The sequence below is a fragment of the Chelon labrosus genome, assembly GCF_963514085.1.
Source record: "Chelon labrosus genome assembly, chromosome: 4".
NCBI classification, from domain to species: Eukaryota; Metazoa; Chordata; class Actinopteri; order Mugiliformes; family Mugilidae; genus Chelon; species Chelon labrosus.
This window is the reverse complement of record NC_140340.1, coordinates 7430350-7453172: the sequence shown is the minus strand read 5'-3', so window position 1 is coordinate 7453172 and position 22823 is coordinate 7430350. Positions and strand designations below refer to the sequence as shown.

Genomic DNA, 22823 nt, shown 5'->3' with positions numbered 1-22823 from the left:
AAGCGGGTCCAGACATAACACAATCTGATCAGACCATCAAACACACACACGGCAGTTGTAAGACATGGTGTCACTCGGAAAATATAGTAGTGGATTTTGTAATGGTACAGAGAGAGAGAGAGAGAGAGAGAGAGAGAGAGAAATACTTAGTACAGAGTACAAAGTCTATAATGAGGTGGTAAGTACCTGTATCCCAGTGTTGCACACTTTGTCTCCTGGAAAACACATCTCAAGGAAACATAATTACGTTTTAAATAATAACGTAATTTAAAAGTCATTAGTTTTATGATTTATTTATTTGTTTGTGAAATATTACACAGTTTTATCTCTTGGAGCCTTTGGAAACTATCTGAAAGGAAATCTATCTATAAGTCAACATACAAAGTGTAAATTCGGTAATAAGTTATCAAAAATAGACATTGTTCTGCTTTAATGGCCCCACCAACCAAAATGTTTTGGGGTCCCTGTTGTAGGTAACAACCAGGAAATCTAAATTCAGTTTTATTTTACCCTTAAGCATTACACATTGTGCTCTCTATCACCATGCAAGTAAAGTAAAATAAATTCAGCTTTCACCATTCTTCTCATTAAAAGAAATGTTATGACATACACACCCTCTATATTAACTGCACTGAGCTATTCCATAATTACACAGCTCACAATTCTTATTTAGTGTTTTGCAATTATGAGGGAACCCCCTCAGCTCAGAAATGTTTGCTGCATACACCAATCAGCCACAACATCAAAACCACTGACAGTAAATAACATTGACCATCTTGTGGCAATTCAGTGTTCTGCTTGGAAACGTTTGGACCTGGCATTCATTGGTGTAGATGTTACTTAGACATGTAGCACCCACCTAGACCAGACCAGGCACCCCCACCCCATAGCAATGACACTCCTTGATGGCAGCAGCCATCCCCAGCAGGATGCAGCCTGACACAGGCACACACACAAAAACGCTTTAGATCATCACAAGGTGTTGACCTGTCCTCCAAATTCACTAGATCCCAAACTGATCAAGTATCTGTGGGATGATCCACAGAGGCCCCTCCCCTCAAAGGCCCCCCACTATCAACATCCTGTTGCCAGACACCACAGGACACCCTCAGAAGGCCCATGTCCATTCTCTGATGAGTCACCACAAGGGAGACCTAAACAATATTAGGAAGGTGGTCATAATGTTATGCCTGGTCACTGTATCCTCTAACCATGGGAAAAAAGGAGAAGTCACAATCATGAGCTCATTATGATTAGGAAGTACTGTTATTACGAGAGAAGCAACATGAGATTATAACAGTAGGCACTGCTTTGAGGGTCATTCTTTCATCCCTCATGGTCTGTGAGATGACACAGATGGTATTTATATTAGTATTTCATGTGGCAGGAAATTATAACTCACTCGGGTTTTGCAGATAAACACACTCTCTGATCCGCCTCAGACTGTAGCAGGCATAAATACATCTATTAACTCTACGTCAGCTGCTATCACCTGCTGCATAAATGCAGAGATACAGTAAGGGTGTTATAATTATAAGACACCAAATCGCAGCTATACATTAAATTTTCTTTCCAAATAAACACTTCCAAGTATCACAAAGCGCTCACTTGGAGAAATCTCTAGTTTTTTTTACCACCATCGGCAGCATCCACATTTTTCGCCACTGACATCTGTATCTGTCTACACAGCGCTGGAGCACGGCCACCGGCTCTACTCGATTGGAAGCTTCCTCCAAAACAAACTGTGAGATGACGTTAAGACGAAGCACAGGCCCAAGAACCGGAGCACACCAGCGCTGCACACAAGTGGAAGTCGAATCCTTTAATGCCGAGGTTTCGAGAAAGAGTCACACTGGACCGTGCATTGGGTTTTTTTTACACTTTATACACTACATACCTGCATTTTGTGGGTGCGTTTTGTGTGTCCTCGATTAAATTTATTTACGGATATTGTGTGGTAGACTGCGGCAGCTTTGAAAGTCTTATTTGGAGGTTGTTGCTGACGTGTCATCATCGCTGATGCTTATTAATATTCGTTGCCCATTCTGTGACTCATTTTTTCAGTGTAGATGCATTCTTGTCCATGCATATCTTACAAAACAATCTGATTTGTGTAATTCCACTTTCTATAAGGTGCAATGTGAATCAAATGCAAGACGAGACAAGTACACGGCATACGACGTTCCGTTTTATTTCTCTGCTTTAATGCACAAATCAGATTTCGTGGCAAGGATCATGGGCATCAGTCTTCAAGTAACAACATTTTATTAAAACAAAAAAAAAGAGGTTTACACATGTGTTAATACTTTAATGCCTCAAGTAAAGCGTGTTTCTTTGCCCAGCTGCGTGGCTGTTCAACATCTTCCAGCTATAACTGAGTCAGATTCTGTCACGGGGAAAAGCTACTGGATTTTGCCATTCGGGCGTGTTTTCCCTTTGCCCCGAAGCGGCTCAGTGTAACCAGAGCTCAGCATTCAGTGAGGTCAGAAACGAGACGCTGCTCTTGTTTGTTAATAACACACAGATGTAGCAGACTGATGAGGCAGAACTTGGAAAGGGTGGAAGTATGAGGGAGAGACGCTCATGGGACTGCGCTGCTGCTCTTTGAGAGCAGTTTTGATTGTTACTTTTTCGCATTAAATCACGCTGGTTTCGTGTTGAGGCCAAGCTCTAAAGTTTTCTCTGGCGTTCTCTGGTCTTGAGTCGTCCGGGTTCCCAAATCACGAGCTGGATATCTAGAGTATTTATTTCTATATATTTCAAATGTAAATACTTTGAAGCACACGCAGACAGAAGACCCAGTCAGGGGGCAGCTGCTCGTAGGACATTTTGTTTCCATCCAATCGTAAGATCTTGATCCTGGAATAGGACTGAGGTCCCACCTCTCTGCATAAACTGGGCACACTGAACTCTGCAGGGAACAGAGAAAAACAGACAAGAGTTTTTGTTTGAAAACGCGCACATTTACCTGTACGATGTCAACCTGGCTACTGCTGTATTTTTTAAGACGCTAGCCAGTATAGAGAGCTTTGATTACACATCACGTATCATGTGTAAGTCCTGTGCAAATACGGTGAAGCGCTGCAGTCACATTACGTCATATCAAAGCCGCTCTGTGCACCCTGCAAATGTCCCCCTTCCTCTCATAGAGTCTGCATTTACCATTAGACAGGTGCTGTGGTGAAAACAGAGGCAGAGGAAACCACAACGCCCCCTCTTGCTTTCTCTCTGACACTTCAGTCGTGGAGTTTCTCTCAGCCCGGGCCCTTGGCAGACAGGAACTGCAGTAGCCGAAGGCTTGCTACCTAGACGATGAGGTGTGTGTTTTTGTGGAAGTGTTCTGCTGCCCGTCTGTCTGACTGACTGCCTGACTCGCTGGTGCACCGTGTGCTACATCATGGATCAAGAAACAATAAATTCTTTCACTCTGCCAGAAACCGGGACCCAAAACTGAACACCAGCTCACAGCTGCTGGATGGCCATGTGAGTCACAGTTTGGCTCCTGGGTAAAGGCTTGCCGCGCCGTGATATAAGTCCCCTCTGTCAAAGTGATGGTGAGCAGACAGAGAGAGAGGAAAGGGGAGACTGAAGAGGGGAACAGTGTGTGCTTCTGGTTCATCTGGCACTCTTACTTCTGAATCCATCACAGATGTTCTCATACCGCTCTCCTCGCCTCCTTGCTAACCTACTTTCCCCTCTTCCAACCAACCAATATTCCCTCCCCGGTTCTCTCCTCCGCCCTCTCCTCACTTATTTTCTTTCCATGTCCCTCCTCTGCCTTCACCCACCACCCGCTCGAATGTAACCCCTCCCGTGTCCTTCCTGCAGTGTCCTGCAGCGACGGGGGCTGGAAGAGTTCCAAGAGGCCGGGTCTGTGAAGTTTTCCTGTCACATTTTCCACATTTCTACTTCTCCATCACAGGATCGTTTCTCCCACTTCCCCAGGTGTTCAGCCCCATAACTCACTAAGGTAAAATGCATGAATGTGTGCACATGTGTGAGAAATTAGGTAAAAAGTATGCTCGCACTTGTTTTCTTTTCGTATCTGCCCCTCACCTTTTATTTCATTGGCCTCCAGGTACAGGTACTGCAGAGTGGTGGGCACAGTGGGAATTCTGGTAAGTTTGTTGTAAGAAAGATCCAGCTCCACCAAGCTGGAGTGGTTGAAGGCCTGCGGGGGGATGCTGAGGTTCTTCAGGCCGCAGTGACTCAAACGAAGGTACTTGAGGTTGAGAAACCCCTCAAAACTGTCCTCAGCCAGTCCAGAGAGGGAGTTGTTTGACAGGTAGAGCTGCTGGATGGAGGGAGGTAAATGCCTGGGGATGGTTGAAAACAAATTTCCGCTGAGGTCCAACAGGTTCAGACTGAACAGGCCTAGAAGACGACAAGCAGACATTAATGCGCTCAGTCAAACATTAATGATAGAAATCAGAATGTAAACCTAATGGAAAAGAAAATACTGTAATTTTTCATGCTTTTAAATAGTTTTCAAGTAAGAGGAACAGTCATGTTAGTTACAGCAGAGATGACTGATACTGTACGTAATCATGCAACAATTTGAAGTTTCTAAACCAACTGAATGTATTCCTCATTATTATTAGATACCGACGCCAGGGTCATTGTATGTCTTTATAGGTATTAAAATCTTGTTTAATTGGCTCTTTTTTATAAGCACTGATCAGCCACAACATTATGACCAGGGGAAGTAAATAACATTGACCATCTTGTGACAATTCAGTGTTCTGCTTGGAAACTTTTAGACCTGGCATTCATTCATGTGGATGTTACTTAGACATGTAGCACCCACCTAGACCAGACCAGGCTCCCCCACCCCATAGCAATGACACTCCTTGATGGCAGGAGCCATCCCCAGCAGGATGCAGCCTGACACAGCCACAACTTTTTGGTTTACCGTCTAAGTGTCTCCACAAACTTCAACTGGTCCAAAACACTGCAGCCCATATCATCACCCTAACTCCCTCCATGGACCATATCACCCCAGTTCTTCAGCAGCTACGCTGGCTTCCAGTGAAATCCTGCACTGAATACAAGATCCTGCTACTTACCTTCAAGGCTCTTCACAACCAAGCTCCATTATATCTATCTGAGAGTACACTCACGTACTCAGATCCTCCTCAGCCACCCAACTTATTGCACCACCTGCCCGACTGTCTACAATGGCTTCTAGAGCACATAAAAACACTTTAGGAACAACTCAAAAAAACATGAAGAACAGCACAAGGTGTTGACCTGGCCTCCAAATTCACTAGATCCCAAACTGATCAAATATCTGGGGGATGATCCACAGAGGCCCCTCCCCTCAAAGGCCCCCCACTAACGACATTCTGTTATCAGACACCACAGGACACCCTCAGAAGGCCCATGTCCATTCTCTGATGAGTCTGATGAGGTGCAAGGGAGACCTACACAATATTAGGAAGGTGGTCATAATGTTATGCCTGATCTGTGTATTTAGAGCTTTTTCACATATTAAAAACCAAATTATACTGTGATCAGTGATTTTAAATAATTACATCACCCCTGATGAAAAATATGTTTGCCTTTCCTAATGGTAATTCTTTTTTTTTTTTAATGTGTCAATAGTTTTGTTTTCTTTGTGCTGTGGTCGATCATTTCCCATCCTCAGTCAGTTCTGCATGTGCAAAGAAAGGAAGTGACATATTACACCACCTTTGAGGTCTCCCTCTGTGATGGTTTGCAGTTTGTTTCCCTGCAGCAGGAGCAGCGTCAGGTTGTTCAGGTTCTGGAAAGCTCCTGGGGGGATGCTGCTGATGTTGTTGTGGGCCAGCCGCAGCTGCTTGAGTCCGGCTGGTAGATCCCTCGGCACCGAGCTCAGGTGGTTGTGGTTGGCAAAGAGGTAGAGGAGCCGGGTCTGGTTCTGCAGAGCCGCCTGCTCCAGCGTGTCGCTCTGCAGCTTGTTGTTGTCCAAGATGAGCCAACGAAGGCCGGTAATGTTGGCCAGGTCAGAGGAGGACAGGGACAAGATGTTGTTTCCCTGGGAATACACGGTAAAGTGCAATGGTAAATGGAAAACCACTATGGGTTTGTGGCTGACCACCGTTAAGACAACACATGCTCAGTGTCCGTGTCTGTGTTTTTCCCACCTGTAGAAACAAGTATTCAGTTCTGTCCGGCATGTGGTCAGGGAGGTCCACCAGGCCTCTGTGGTCACAGTAGAGCGCTGTAGGCCACTGGATGGGGCAGTCACACTGTTCAGGGCACGCTTCGGGGTTATTAGCTCGGAACCAGGCTGGGTCCATCCGGCCCTGCAGACTCAGCACACTGGGCTCACCCAGCAGGCGGTTAATCCACAGAGGAATGCCTCCGTAGTCCCCGTCGACCGCAACAGTGGTGGTGGCAGAACCAAAATCACATAGTAGCACCAACATGGCACAGCACAGGAGAGCCATGGAGATGACTGGTGAGATGATGTTTCCTGTAGAATAAATGTTAAGGCTTATCTGAGATTTTACAATTGCCTGTCATAAAACCAGCCAGGGCTTTGAGCGTGTGAAAGTCGTATCTTGTCTTTTTTTTTTTCAAGGGTCTTGGTGGCGTCTCTGTGATTTCCCAGGGTCTTGACTTGGGTTTGGGAATAACATGTTTTTAACCAAAACCTGGGAGATTTGAGGCTGGAGTCTGATGTGGGTATTTACCCATCAGTTGACAAGCAACAAAACATGTTGTGGAGGAGATTTAGGATCCATTGTGTCTGGAGTTTGACCAATTTAACCTCTGCTGCATTTGTTTGGACCTGCCACGGAGATACTGAAGAGCATACTGAACATCTCAACAACCGATATATTGTACAGATACTAATGTTCCACTGAGGATTACGCCGACTGGTTTTGACTGGTGATCCCCAGACTCTAATTCTGTTTCTGGATTCCCAGAAAATTAAGTATAAATATTGAAATCCACGTGCGTTTTTATTAAAATAAATGAAAAAACAGGAATGCATTTCAATATTTATATATTGGTGCTACACTTAGGCACTAACTAAACTCTTTGGGAACATTCCTGGGAAAGATTAGATAGTGACCTGCAGGCAACACGTTGCGTAGCGAGGTAACCAATTCCTTTCACTGTGCCAAAGCATAATGTCAGATCACAGTTGCTCACAGAAAAATAGAAAAGGGCCAATTATTGTCTGACTAGAGTTCTGTTTAATAAGCTCCATTTGCTGTTACCTGCCAGTAAATACAGTTTCTGCCAAATCATCCGGGGCTGAATGTTTAGAGATAGAAACTTTAGATTCGTTGTTACCATGGTGAACATTGCCTGCTGAACAACGTGCAACTTGAAGCACCACGCATATCTGCAAACGTTTAATCTTGTCAAATCTGCCTCCGAATGAAAGTGCATTAAAGTAAGCTCCTCTTTAAGGAGTGACCTGGACTTCAAGGAATTTTTGAAATTGAAAATGAAAAACTTTGCCCAAACATAATCATTGCAGTTTGTGTCTATTAAACAAATTCAGATGAATGGAAATGCAGCGCAGGTGCCAGCGACTGCTTTGGCATGTGCACGTGTTTGCTTTCACACTTTTGAATATCAGGGGAAGACCCAAAGACTTGTGCATGGAGGCACGCCCGCACACACACGCACACACATGCACCAAGTTACTGTATAACACACCAATTTGTAAGAAGGGTTTGCATAATCAGGAAGTTTGACTTGATGTTGTTTGCAATGCTAAAGTTGGCATTTCTCACTCACTGTGCCGTCTATCGGTGCATCAGCAGCAGCAGCAGCAGACTGTTGCCAAGAGATTACTGTAATTCAGCAACCACACGTTGTGGTTTTGATCATTTCCAGTTTTGCCTGCCTTGCAGAAAGAGGAAATCGAAGCAGACAAGAAACAAACAGCAAACTGGCACTTACCTGTTTGATCAGGAGCGGCACAACGTAGGCAGGTTGTCTTAAATTCCCAGTGAAACCCTCGAGAGCTGCACAGGAGTGTGTGTCAGTGTGTCTGCATTTGGATGTGTGTGTGTGTGTGTATGTTTTCCAGCTACCAGCAACGTTTGCCCACTGTCCTGATACATTCCTTTTCTTCAAACGCTGCCCACATCCCAGACCCCAGACCTCCTCCATAATCTTCCCTAACTCACTTCTTCCTTTCCCCTTCTCGCAACTCAGTTGAACACATTTGGTTGAAACATGTTTGCTTGCACAGTAGTGATGCACACACATGCACAAAAAAAAAAAAAAAATAGACCAAAAGACGGACGGGGAAGAGGTAGAAGGAAATGAGTTGCAGCTGGATTTGAATTGTGTTGATGCAGTGTTTTCAGGAAATCTGAGAATTTTTTGATCAGTATTCAAGTTTATCTTCTTGTGTGCGTGTGAATATCTGTACGACTGAGTGGAGAGTAGGTGTTCTGCCTGGAGGCGGATCGAGGCTCAAAGTACCTGGGGAGCCAAGGAGACCATTCAGTGTGTATTTGTGTGTCTGTCTGCATGTGTTAAACTGCATGTGTGTTTCTCTGTGTGTGTGTGTGTGTGTGTGTGTGTGTGTGCGTCCAGAGGAGAGGAAAAACGTTTCCAGATTCCTCTCGCCCCAAATCGGAGGGGAGCGCTGTGTGAAGAGAGGGGGAGAGAGGCAGGGGAGGGGACAAGACGGAAAAAAGTGGGGGTAATTATTTCCTGATCAGAGCTTGTGAAGAGCTCCCTCTAGGAAACCCAAAAAGAATCTCACCCACAGTGGAGTTCAAATTTATTATGAGAACTAGTTTTTGAGAGGGCAAGGAGGTGACGGAGCGTTTTCTTTTCACCAAAAAAAAACAAAAAAAAAACCACAAAAGAACATGTGTGCCCTCCTCACTTTCTGCATGTATGGCAAACTGCAGCACTTTAGCTTACAGTTTATGAAGTTATATAATTTAGGTTCAGGAACAAATCCACCTGTATAGGCAGGGGTAACCTCTCATGGCCCGTTTGGCTCAGTTCTCAAACAAGAATTCTCTCTTCATACTTTCTTCTTCTTTACAGGGGGCACACAGAGCCGAAACTTCCAGAGATATGCCCATACCCTGAATCTCACTCTCCGGGTTCCTCCACCCGAACATCAGAGGACCTTCATCGGTCTCTACATCTTCCTTCATCCCATCCCCTACCTTTCCCTCCCTCTAACCTGCTCAAAATAAGCTTCTTTGTACCTACTGAGGTGTGGTCCCATTAGTGAAATATCCGTACGGACCAGTATTGTAGATTATGGATTATATGTGTGTGTATTCCAGGTGCACATTTCACTGACGCCGTGTTGTCAAAAAAGCTTTTTTGACTGAAGCAGATTGGTGCGTGGCCTCGACGACGACGATAATGAGCTGATGCTAACCAGGTTTGATATTAAATCTCTTTGTTTAGCATGTTGGTGTGACAGTATTTACTAATTAGCTCTGATCGGTACTGAAGCTTAGGCACGTAGTAATGTGGTGCTATTTCATTAAATTGATATTTGGCCACAAAATTAACTACCTAAAAAAATTAAGAAGCACGTAAATGTCAGCACCAAAATGAATGGCTGTCTGTCGTCCAGTAGTTACCAAGTTCATTTCAAACATTTCTTATGAGTGAACAGTAACGATTTTACTTCGTAAACTGAAGTAAGAAACCCCCCTGGGTCTAGACTCTGGTGGTGATGAGATGAGAGGACTGCTGTGGTTTAAACTGAAACGACAGCTGACAACAGAGGACAAGCACATATTTAAAGTTTCATAGCAATAATTGTCTGATTGACATGAGGGCAAAAGTTGAATGGTTGAGCTGGAAACCTTTATGGTAAGCTGATTAGAGACGTAGGAAGAGGTAGAGAGTCGTGAATGAGTGAGGATAAAGATAGTCTTTGCTGAATATCAAACAGGTGGTCGTGGCACTAAAGGTAATTTCAGCAGCTCATCATCAGGATTTATCATCAGGGCAGCATGGATATCCAAATAATAAATCTGTACCAGAATACCTGGTACAGATTTATTATTTGGATCGTGGATATCTGTACCAGGTATTCTGGTACAGATTTATTATTTGGATCGTGGATCATCGCTAGGCAACAGGTTGCGTAGCGAGGTAACCAATTCCTTTCACTGTGCCGAAGCATAAAGTCAGATCACAGTTGCTCACAGAAAAATAGAAAAGGGCCACTTATTGTCTGACTAGAGTTCTGTGTAATAAGCTCCATTTGCTGTTACCCGCCAGTAAATACAGTTTCTGCCAAATCATCCGCGGCTGAATGTTTAGAGATAGAAACTTTAGATTCGTTGTTACCATGGTGAACTGATCAAGATACTTGATCAGTTTGGGATCTAGTGAATTTGGAGGCCAGGTCAACACCTTGTGCTGTTCTTCATGTTTTTTTTTTTAGTTGCTCCTAAAGCGTTTTTGTGTGTGTGTCTGTGTCAGGCTGCATCCTGCTGGGGATGGCTGCTGCCATCAAGGAGTGTCATTGCTATGGGGTGGGGGTGCCTGGTCTTGTCTAGGTGGGTGCTACATGTCTAAGTAACATCCACATGAATGAAAGCCAGGTCCAGAAGTTTCCCAGCAGAACATTGTACTGTCTTCTGTCAGCGGTTTTAATGTTGTGCCTGATTGATGTGTATCCTCTGCTTCTTATATTGTCTTTTTACATTCCTCCTCTTTCTTATTAATACGATTTCTGGTTAATCTATGTGATGTTTCGAAACTGGTTTCTAAGAGTACGTTGAATGTTTCTGGAAACATGAACAAGAAAGGGAACAATGTGTCAAAAGCAATTTGGCTGCTCCTCACATCATCCTACACACTGTGTGTTCTTCTTCCGTGTCTCCATCTGGTCATAAAATGGAAAAGGGAAAGGCCTGTTTCCCCCTTCTGTTGGCTCTGCTCCAGGGTAGCTCCTTTCAGTGCCTGAACACTTTGCTTTATGTGTATTTTCACTGTAAACAGTCTTTACAGCAAGAATAATGTTATTTCTTCTAACTGTCAAGTTGAAGAAGAAACAACTTGTACGGAGATGATTTTCACACCTTAAAAAATGAGTCAAACATTACTTCGCACAGTTCCCAATGTGCGAACGGACAGGCTCCAACTGCTTGAATCTGAGGATGCAGAAAGTGTAGGCAAAACTCATTTTGCATGTGATTAACAAAGAAGAATATCCAAAGTCTAACGCTCTTTTGTTCATGTCTCGGAAATCAGTGCGCAAAGAATAATCTTTTGTGCTAAAAACAGCTTCTGTGGAAACCCTGATTATAGATCAATGAGAAGAGAATCAAACCAGGAGCTGAGGACCGTGATGCAGTTATTTTAAAGATGCTAAAAAGCTCTGAAGACGTGATTAATTATTATATATAACCACTTTCAGGACCTCGCATTCATGCTTGCGTAAACGTTTCTGGTAAAAATCAAACAGTTTACATTGTGGAGACCTGCCTTATAGTATAAATGATCACGTTTAAAATTTGAGCATGAATGCCTGGTTTAAGGTCTCATGGAAATGAATGTAAAACAGATTAATGTACGTGATTTTTATTTTCCAAAAACAGCATCTAAGTGGATTCTTCCATGTCCTCTTTCCATCCCTCAACATTTCCAGTCACTTACACTAGAGGGCTCTGTTTCCTCATTAATCAACAGCACACACATTCTTGGGATATGAGCGAGACAATAATACAAATACATGACATAAACCGATTGTGCAAGGTGGCAAAAAAAAAAAAAGCACTGATGAGCTAAATCCTCCTTAGTATCATCTGTATGTATGTCTCTTTTTAAGCCGTACTCTTTCTCTTAGTGCTGAATTTCACTTCAGACTTCACATTTCATTTCTCTCTTGCCATCCATGGCTGGGGACGCTGCAGCTGCATGCATCTCAGACCACAGGATCGCCAGGACAGCCTTTAGTGTGAGTTTGAGGTCTCCCTTTTTAGTTTATCACAAGAGATTTGAAACTGGTCAAGTCATAAAAACTCAGACCCATAATTAAAACACCCTTACATAAGAAAAGAAAGAAAAAAAAAGTTGCCGCTTTCATCAGTATGAGAAAAAGATGAGACGCTTGACGTGGTGTAATCTTCAACATCTGTGTGTGATTTCTGTGTGTGTGTGTGTGTGTGTGTGTGTGTGTGTGTGTGTGTGTGTGTGTACATGGACATCTGCTTTCTATTGCACGGTTCTGCTGCCCCCGTGCCCTGGGGTGCCATGGTTCAAGTTACCTTCAGGAGCCACATTGTCCCATGACCACTAAGACCATCTTTCCTTCCAGTTCATCTCTTCAAGTTCTCCATATTACTAAAGTATTGGTGCATCCTCTTTATTGCTGAGTGTTTTATAGCATGTTTAACAATACGTAGGAGGGGAAAATTAGATTTAAATACATTTTGTTGCAGCATATGATGAGTAAACAGGTCACGCATACTTCATAAAAGCTGTTGATGTGCTGGTAGTTGCAGGGTGTGTGTGTTTGTGTGTGTGTGTACTTGCATAAATCACACTAAGGTGGTAAAAGTCACACAAGGTTTACCACTGGCTTCTGGTTAAGGTTTGTAAAAGAGCCGGGTAAGGCACGTAAAGGTTACGGTTAAGGTTAGAGTCCAGAAAATGAGAGGTGGACCGAAGCTGTAGTTAAATGAGAACCACTACGCGTCAAGAGCCGGCGGTAATTTGTTTGTGAATCTGAATTTGTTGATTGTTTCTCCTCTACATTTTGTTGTTGTAAATTGTGCTGCCTTCAAACGGGGTTTATGGCATTCTGCGGTATTCACAGCCTCAGAAGTGGAAGTTTTTCGACAAGGTTCGTGAGCTCTCTCCGTGCAAACAATCTACTTTTGGTTACAAGCAAACGGGTTTCCAGTATCTCGTCTCACTTAACCGAACTGTTTTTTGTTATTGCAAATGTATTATTGCCTTTTATGAACGCGTATGGCAGCCAGACGAGAGAACATCTGACTGCCATAAACACTTAATCAGTGTGAAACACTGCTCAATGTACACAAGCTCCATGCTGCGGATAGTTTGTGATACCCTTGTTTTTAGTTGTATCTGGGTCTGGCTCTTCTTCTGGAGCAGATTCCCAGGACAAACATTTCTTTGACATTCCTGCGAAAGAGTTCACAGCCAGAGCTGAAAGGGTTAGATCCTCTGATCTTGTGATCCCTGCCCAGCGCTGCTCAGGGGACGGGGTGGGGGACAGACATGGGTGGGGGCTAGATGAGTTTGCAGCTACCCAAAGTCCAGCATGGCCTCTTACTTTGAAGTCTAAGAATCTATTTCTCTCGCTCTAATTACTGCTGCACCTTTTATTCCTCGTTGACATCTCCTTGTGTCATTTGTTTACGCTGACACCTTATCTTTCTGTCCCATGCACAGTGGACTTTATCTGAGTAACGGTCTCGTAAAAAAAAAAAAGAAAAAAAGACAGGTCTGTGATGTTGGGTGAAGAATTAACCACAAAAGGCTCGTAACGACGCCAGTGAGGAATAAAGAGCTGCAGTTCAATCAGGTTCATTTCACAGGTGCTAAACTCTGACCCACACATCCCCTCTTATCTAAGAGAAATAAAGCCGCTTTGAAATAAAAATGTCTGCTGAGTGCTTTGCATGGACGGGCAGTGCACTGACAAGATCTGCTCTGCTGCATCTGGTGTCCACAGACGCCTACGGAAACGCCATCCTCCAGTGTGGACATCTGGTTGTTCCTTCTTCCCCCTTTTTTTTTTTTTTTTTTTAAGTTTAAAGCCCTTTATTGTCAGACGGCAGACACAACGGCTACAGTAAAAAACACTTTGTGGCATGTGTGAAGCACGCAGCCACGCAGACGTTTTCATTCAGTTCGTCCGGAGGCCCTTTAACAATGACAAGTGTTGACAGGGCCGCTCTTTGATCGTGAACAAAGATGGTGCGGATCTTGGTCATTTTCTGTGTTAAAAGAAAAGATTGATACCACTCACGGATATGTTCATGCTAGGACTCAGTTTGTTTAGCTCATCTTAGCATAAACACCGCTCTGTGAGGCCGAGGCGTACATTCTGCCAGAAAAACTTCTGGTGCTGTATTCCTAAAGATTCTTAGCGCAAAGAGTTGCTCCTAGTGGCCAAATTTTAAGAAAATTCTTAAAAATTCAAAGTTAAGAGTAGATCCCGGTAAAGATAAAAGGTATTCCTAAAGAATCTTAAGAGCTCTTAAGAGAACTCCTAAGGTGAGATCTGTTAAGAGCAGGGAGGAGGACTTTTATCTGCCGCGAAACTTGTTAATTTCACCAGTATTTTGTTATCGTACGGTAGTGCTATTCCCCGTTGAGAACTACTGCTATGGTTCGTCCACAACCTCAGAATCTGAAAAATATTCAGCCATGTTGCAAAAAACTAGCAGTAGCAAATTACAGGTAAACAAGCTGCCCGTCGCAGGTTCGCGCAGCACTCAGAGATGACATCATCCAGGGTCTGTAGGTCAATCTACAGACCCTGGATGATGATAACAGGTAACTCCAGACTCAACTGGGAATAGCACTAGCGTATCATAACAAAATATTGGTGAAATGAACGAGTTTCGCGACAGATAATGCGTTATTTAGAGGCTGCGTTTCGGTGCCCCAGTCATTCCCACTACATGGATATACGCTGATCTAATTATCTCCCGAATGACTACAAATGACACCAAAGTTATATAGGTGAGTAAACAATCATATTTTATGCCAGAAATAAGGTCCAGGTTGTAAAAACAGTAGTTCCCCTTTAAGTACCTTTTACTCAGGAAACCTTGCACAAGCATTCTAATGTACCTCTACTTTTTGTACCTATGCAAATGGCAATAATTCTATTCTATTCTATTCTATTCTATTCTGTTCTATTTGATCTCTGCTTTCCTTCATAATAGAATGAACTGTAACATTAAAGCCAGCTTTCACTTGCACCCTGGGACACAAATTGCCACATGTAGAGATCAGTTCCGTCCCTGCAGGGTTTTATTAATGTGCGCACCAGTGCTGCACATGTTAGCATAGTTTACATTAATGTGCACGTTTTCAGAGCCAAGAGGAAAGTTCCGAAGAAAACATTTACCACGCAGTCTGGTGTCAATCCTCTCGCTAAACTTTCAGGAAGAGAGGAAACAAGTGAAGTGGAGCAACCCACGGTTCCACGTTACATCGCAGGTTGAAGCATGCACAACATGCTTGTAACAATAGACTGTCTTGAGATCTCTTGGTTAAACTGTGGGGGAGCTGTGCTGTAGTGGTTAGAGGAGCAGTTTGGGACTGAAAAGCCACAGATTTGATGCCCTGATGGCCTGACGCAGCCAACTTATACGAACAACACAGTGACAAGGAGATGGTTAAAGACAAAATAGTCTTAACTCACAGCTGCTCGGAGAAAGGAAAGATAAAAGAGAGCACTGGTTCAGATGGAGGTAGAGATGGAGGGAAGATGCAGAGGCAGGAAGAGGCCCACATCAAGCCCAGACAGACAACATATGAAGACTGTCACACATGTTTTCATTTAACCCTTTACAAGATGTTAAGTTGTTGGAGAGGAACAAAGAGAGCTGGATCCACCCCCCGATTATTAAACTCTGTCTGGCACAGGGACGATGGCTAAACACCATGTGAATGACAGTCTTAGTTGTCTGTATATTCAAGTAATGATTTATCCTCCTACATATGTATGTTCATGTTATTTTTTTTTTTTTTCACACAGAAGCCTCACAAAGCCGTGTGCTGACAAAGGTATGCAAGTCTTCTACCCCAGCGTGTAGAAGACATGCATGCCTTGGTCTTCTGGCATGCTGAAAAAAATAAATACAGTTTCAGAAGTAGAACCAGACACATTTACCTGATTCCAAACAATGGACAATGCAATCAAAGGCAAATCTCATAATATTGAGTGTGGCTTACATCCTGCAGACAGAACAGCTATGAAACGCTGCCTTTTATTTGTGTTTTATCCTACAAACATGTTGTGTTGTGTGCAATATTAAATGTCCTTTAAAATACCCTTGTTCTGCACAGTCTGGTCTTCTTCTGCAGATTCTTACAAACACATTATCATGCAAATAGTGGCCTGTGCATGGAGTATCTTTAATATTGTCAGGAATGCATAACCTTCTCCCTCTGCACACATATACCTTCGGTGTTCGGTGTTAAATCTTGAGCCAGTGTTTCTGTTGATTGTCCCTGAGGTGCTTTAACAATAGCTGATGAAGTGGGCTGTTGTTTGCTGTTTTTTATTTTTTATACTTTACCACCAGAAATTCTGATGCAATGAGCCAAAGAACTCAATGGCAAAGGTGCAAATGTGTTTAATATTGTGAAGAAAGGTGAACATGGATGTGCACGCAGACGGGGGCCCGATCCCTCCCCCCCTCTCCACAGCATCTCATGTCAGCCACACTGATGGAAAAAGAGGCTCCCGAGTGGAGAGTGGGGTGCACTGGTGGGCCATTCCTGAACCAGCACAATGGGGAGCAGGCGACTGGACAAGGGGGTGGAAGTAATCAAAAGCAAAGGAACAGAAAGAGGGGTGGAGAGGGGGCTGGCACAACGGAAAGGAGAGCAGGGAGGGAAGGAAAGAAATTTTTGTCAGAGTCCCCTCCAAGTCTTGAGCTCACTCTGAGAAATAGAGAGAGAGAGAGGGCACAAAGAGGGCCAGTCTTTCTGATCAGGTAGGTGCGTGTGTGTGTCTGTGCATGCATATGTGTGTGTGAATATGTATCTGTCTATAAAACCTTAAAGAAGGCGAATGAATGACGTGATGATAGTCAGATAGAGAGGTTTTTTTTTTTTTTTTTTTCAGGTAGAGGGTAATTATTGAATACTTTCCCACAATTACCAGACAGTAATGAGAAGCATCTACAAAACTTGCATTCATGGCAGATCTTTCCTTGCTCCCCGTGGAATAAGAGCCTCAGGAATGTGCCTCTCTGCAGGCAGTTACATTTCCAAAACAATGTCGCTCTGCACTTAAAATTCGACTGAACCTTTGAAATCAGTAGGATTATGGGAGAGGTCAAGTTTGAGGGTCTGGGGAAAAGTAATTCCTGAAAGACAAGAGTTTGTTACGTAAAAGCGGGATGGAGAGTTGTGCTTTTGCAAAATGAATTTTTCAAACTTTATTTTTAACCTCTGTATAGTATCACAGCATGTAAGAGATGACTTTGCCAATAATACATTCATCTATGTGTGTAAAATGTGGAAAATAAATAATGCTGTTTCCTATTTTGTCCTTCACGCCACTGTCTCTCTGTGTTACAGTGAAGATTTGTGTGACCATGCGTCCGGTGCTTGTCTTCCTCTTGTCTGCCCTGCTTCCACTCTCTCTCTCCCATGGAAACGACCCCTTAGGCTGGCTGTATGGCCGGTGGGGCCATGGATACTCTTTTGCCTCCCTGCAGGCATCCTCCTCGGGAGGGGAGTGTCCCGAGGAGTGCGACTGCCCCCCCGGCTTCCCTGTTGCCATGTACTGTGATGGGCGGGGTCTGACAGCCATGCCAATCATCCCCTCCCGTATAAAATACTTGTACCTCCAGAACAATGCCATCACGACTGTGCCTGATGCGGCTGTGGCCAACGCAACTAGTCTGGTGTGGCTCATGCTGCATCACAACCAGCTGACATCTGAAGGCATTGGCAAGAAGGTAAACCTACATCTGGTCAGGGCAATGTGGAAAAAAATGTGGGTTTGATGATGCTTTGCTTTCTGTCTACATATAATTAATTGATTTAAACTCGACTTATTTAGATAAAGTAGTATTAAACATACCTGTTGAGTGAGACAGCAACTGCTAGATTAGAGCCACAGATTTTGGAGTTTTATTTGTCGTCTTCAGATACAATATTAATAGCACATATGTCACTTTAGACCAATTAAGTTATGCTTCTATATGTAGGAGAAATTTGAATCCAGGTAACGGGCTGTATGATGCTACATGTCCCATCCAAGAGTTGGATATCAGCATGACGTGCTGCCCTCGCTAATTTAAGGTTGGATCTTACATTTCAGATAAATAGAAAAGGTAGCATACACAAGAAGGATTCATGCCACGAACGACATTTATGTACACTGCTCAGATCTGTGTCAGTAAAAAGTCAGCAGACGGCAGCATAACTTCATGTAGTGCAAAAAAGCAACTTGAAAAGTACTTACTTAGTAAACGAGAACTAGTTCAAAGTTCAGTTCGTACAGATAAAAGTGAACTAGTTTGAGTTCTTGTTCAATAGAATCTCTGACTGACCTGCCCATCCATTCCCAGTCTTTGACATTTTTTTCCACCAGGATCTGTGCTGCTTTTTTGAATAACCAATGACTGTATATACTAGGAAATAACTCAAATGTTTGGGTGGATCAGTTGCTTCAGCAGTGCCGGAAGCGGCTTCTCTTTCAGCTGCACCAGACATGCTGTATGCCGTAAATCGGGTGACAACTGTTGTAAAACTTTTTTCTTTTCTTTTTTTTCCTGAACGGGGGGTGAACGTCGTTATTTCCCTCCAGACTGAGCGAAACTCACGTCTACGTTCACAGTTGGAAAAATGATACGTCCAGTTCACAGTTCATAAAAATATGAACACATTCATTGACAACACTGGATAAGACTTATTCAACTTCATAGTTAGCATTCTTGCAGCAGCTGAGGCAGCATCCTTCAAATGCTGAGCTTAAAGAAGTTATATTAGTTTTAGCTCGTCAGCGTCACAGAAAAATTATCGTTGACACATATTTTATGTCTTCGTTAACGAAGCTAACACTGGTGCACTGCCAACATAGGTTTGCATGCTACATGGCTAATTAGCTCATCAGCTGCTGGACAATATTATTACTTTAATTTATAATTTATTATTACTTAGTGGATGAAATCTGGGCTGTCTGCATCCATATAAGCCTCTCCTACAAAATATGAAGCAAATTAATTTTGCTATTGGGCTATCAGCGTAGCATATCATTTGTAACGTTAGCTAACTTTCCATTGGGAGCTAGCAAGTGGTATCAGACATAAAACTAGCAGTTAGCTATCTAATGCGCTGATTTGTGATTAGCTGTGCATGGCTAATCTTAAATGAAGTACCCAAACTTACAAAAGACAATACTTTATTTAAGCTTACTTGATATGCAGTGCACACTTTTAACCATTTAACCACAGGTTTTGCGGAGCTTTTTTTTTTTTTCGGAGAGGCAGTTGGTATATGATAAAATATCAGTTTGGAGCCAGTAACCGTTCTTCTTTAAATACGGCACCTGTCAACACAGCAAGATGAAATTTTGATCACGTTAAGTGAGCGATATCCTCCTATTCTGCTCTTGTTTTGCCTCCAGCTAACCACTGTGACGTAGTTGTGTTGAAGGACGCAATTGGTCTATACTGGCCCTGCTAAAACCACGCTCTTCACCTACGTATACGATACACGTTTGGCTAGCTTGTCCGTGTTCTCCTGCTGGAGCTCAAACACAGACAATGACATGCACATCTGATCACTTCAGGGGAAATTAGTATTTTCCAGAGACCCATTTTCTTTCTTTCTTCAATAATGAAAATTAGCGACAAGGGTCTTTTATAGTTGGTTTCATTCTGGTTGACTACTATGCGGACGTTTTTTGGTTCTCCACATAAACTTGTAGGTGTTTCTGAAGTTGGAGGGACTCGAGCGTTTATATCTGCAGCACAACAACTTGACCAGCATTCCTCCAAACCTTCCTTCCTCCCTGCGAGACCTGAGAATCAACCATAACAAAATTGAAAAGGTAATGTTTAACACACTTTTATATTCATGCACCATGTGTTAGTTGCACAACAGGAGAGGCATTACACTTTAACCCTATATAAGGCACTCATTAAAATACCTGGAAATTCAAAAATTTCCACTCTGGAGTGTTATTTGCAGGGTATACGAAGACTTTTTTACTTTTGGGACATTTTTCAAAAAAATCAAAGACAGTGACGCTACTATATATGGTTCCTTGCCCTTAAGTGGTAAAAAGACCATTAGAACAAAAGTGCTGATTCAGGCACTTGTCAACATTCACATTATCACATTAGACAACATTAGGGCACACTTCTTCGTGGTACCCAATAAACACTCAGCGTTCATGCAGAGGTTAGGACCTTGCAGACCACATTTGACCTGAGAATGTTGCCTAGATCTTTGCTGACTGTCTGGATGAAAACCACATGCCCTCACAGAGAGGCACGGGGGCACAATTTAAAATGCGTGCTGAAGTTAGCAAATATGGTTCCATGCTTCCATCCATAAAGAGCTAAAATTATTGCAACCGTTGCTTAGGTGACACCTGCAGACTTCGAGGGAATGGATAACCTCACCATCCTGTATCTCCACGACAACGCCGTCTCAGACATGGGTTCGTCACTGAAGGCTCTGAAATCCCTCACTCTGCTTGACATCAGTGGCAACAAGTTGACAAAGGTAATCGTGCGTGTGTGTGTGTGTCTTTACAAATGCCCCTGTGAAGCAAATGTGCAAGCATCAGTGACAATGTTGTCCACTTTCGCAAACTGTCCCAGATTCCGGATGGTCTGCCTGAATATCTGCACCAGCTCTACGTGGAGTTCAACTCCATTGACTCTCTACCCGAGGGCTTCCTGGGCCGTTTCACCCAGCTGCAGTATGTGAGGATGGCCCACAACCAGCTAACAGACAAGGGCATCCCCCCGAACACTTTTAACGTGACCGGGCTGGTAGAGCTGGACCTGAGCTTCAACAAGCTAGAGAGAATCCCATCCGTCAGCACCACACTGCAACATCTTTATCTGCAAGCCAATCAGATCAAAGGTTCTGACTTGATGAAAACAATCATAAAATATCACAATTTCTGCTCAATTATGTTTGGAGTAATTTCACTGGAGTAGTTACTGTACTGCTGTTGGATTTATACCTACATTAACTTCACAATCCCCCTCTTCTCTGTCCTTTGTCTGCAGAGTTCACTGTGGGCAGCTTCTGCAGCGTTGTGGACGTGACAAATTTCTCCAAACTTCAAACTCTGCGACTGGATGGGAATGAGATCAGCCGCCTGGACATCCCCTCAGAGTCGTCCCTTTGCCTGCGCCAGGCTTCCTCCATCGAGGTCTGACCGGGCACGGGACACACAGTTTGTGGCAATCTGCTTACACGGCTCAATTTACAACGTACACCCACAGTGTGGCACATTTTTCTTTTTGTGACTATTGCAAAAACCAAATCACAGCGAGGCGATGATATGGTTTACTGCTGACTGCAGGTGGCAGCAGTTCTTATTATAACACCCTCATTTTACACAATAGTGAGAGCTTCATATGTGACAAAGCTGTCCTTTAAAAATAATATGTTTTGATCTGATTGGTCAAGTTATATGAGCCTTTATCCATCAAAAAATAAAACCACACATGACCTTTCTTGGACCCTGATCCTACTTATACTTTGCCGTGAGGATCAATGACCTTTATAACCAGTGTTTGTAGTTTGAAGCTATTCTTTTTTTCTTTATTTGTCTTCTTCTGTGCCTTTTTTTTTGTTTTGTTCCATAAATTGATGATTTTTTTTTTTCATCATGTATAATGTGAATTGTGTCATTTCATATCAGAGTCAGATAGAACACTATAACACTTTACAATGATGTCTGCTGCATGAAAATATCCTAGTGCAGTCGGATACGTTATTTTGTCTTGGTCATAACGATGCTGTGACTTCTTGTTTCTGTTTTCTCTGTGCTCGGAGACTTTGAAAATATCAAGTGAATACAATCTTTCCATCCTGTATTGCTGTATGCATTGCATGGACTGATTATTATACAGACAAGAGGGTTTTATGAGCCTGTTGCAGAATAAATAAAGGTTGGGATTTTTGAAAGATCCGTGCACTTTTTTGTCTTATTTATGATGCGTTGCACATGTGGTCCTCTATTCTTCGTGTGGTTCAAGAATTTCATGGACTGTAAAATATTTAGAGTAAATTAATTCAAAGAACTGACCTGCCACAGCAAATTATTATGATTAGGAGGATGCCTTTTCTACAGACTAATCTACAGAAACATGTACACTTCTAAGAGGAATGCTCTTAAATGGGCACAAAGGAATTAATCAAGGCAGAAAATAAAGAAATTCCCACAATGCCTTTACAGTTATGTGATCATTTTAGCAGTCATTGTGCGGTTGTTGCTCCAACTTCTTTCAATCTCTCTTTACAACAGAAAAAACACATCATCCTTTTTCACACCGTGTCTCCAGCATTTCCTTTTCACTCCTTCTGAATGATAATTTTATTTTTAGATAATGTTTATTGGGAGTTAACTCTTTATGACCTCTAGACATACTTGTTCTGAGATGCATCCGTGCATATGTTCATGTGAATAATGATGCGCTGTTGCATCAGGGCCAAACTCTGTATGTGTCACCCAGTTAGTGGTGGGAGGGTCAGAGGAGTACACAGGATGTCTATATTTATAATTTTTCACTGTATCATTACGGTGTGTCATTACACATGGGGAATATTTTAGTGGTTAGCCTGTGGTCAAACGTCATCTGCCACAATAGCTGAGGACACGCGCTGAAGAGCATTGAGACACCACAGCTGCAATGACAACACCGTGCAGAGATGAAGTCCCAGGGCTGTCAGAATAACTGTGCAACACGGGAGGGGGATACAAGCTACAAGCAAGGGAATGATTAAAAGGAGGATTTGTGTTCAAATAGGGTAAAATTCATCTATACCAAAAGTAATTCAACTCCCTCTTCATTTGTCATATGTTCATTGCCACATTCATCCATGTAGGAGCCAAGCACGCTGAGCAGGGATGTTAAGGCTCATAGATAGATAGATGGAGCATTTAATTATTCCTGAGGGGAAAG

At 43.0% G+C, this 22823-nt stretch overlaps 2 protein-coding genes across 3 annotated transcripts; one reads left to right on the top strand and one right to left on the bottom strand.

Moving 5' to 3' along the window:
* Positions 1-2095: 2095 nt before the first annotated feature.
* LOC311487391 (lumican) lies at positions 2096-8143 on the bottom strand. Its single transcript, XM_084543647.1, has 5 exons — positions 7906-8143; positions 6126-6457; positions 5692-6016; positions 4057-4374; positions 2096-2911 (listed from the first exon to the last, which is right to left on the bottom strand). Exons 2-5 carry the CDS (start codon positions 6429-6431, stop codon positions 2760-2762), a joined length of 1101 nt encoding a protein of 366 aa, XP_084399773.1. The 5' UTR covers positions 6432-6457; positions 7906-8143; the 3' UTR covers positions 2096-2759.
* An 8461-nt stretch (positions 8144-16604) lies between these two features.
* On the top strand, positions 16605-22090 carry fmoda (fibromodulin a). Of its 2 annotated transcripts, XM_084542336.1 has the most exons (6): positions 16605-16652; positions 17242-17624; positions 19601-19723; positions 20263-20403; positions 20502-20769; positions 20919-22090. In XM_084542336.1, the coding sequence occupies exons 2-6, from the start codon at positions 17259-17261 to the stop codon at positions 21068-21070; spliced, it is 1050 nt and encodes a 349-aa protein (XP_084398462.1). In that variant the 5' UTR covers positions 16605-16652; positions 17242-17258; the 3' UTR covers positions 21071-22090. The 2 variants fall into 2 exon arrangements, with proteins under 2 accessions (XP_084398462.1, XP_084398461.1); XM_084542335.1 differs by lacking the exon at positions 16605-16652 and having other exon boundaries at positions 17116-17624.
* The last annotated feature ends 733 nt before the right edge of the window (positions 22091-22823 follow it).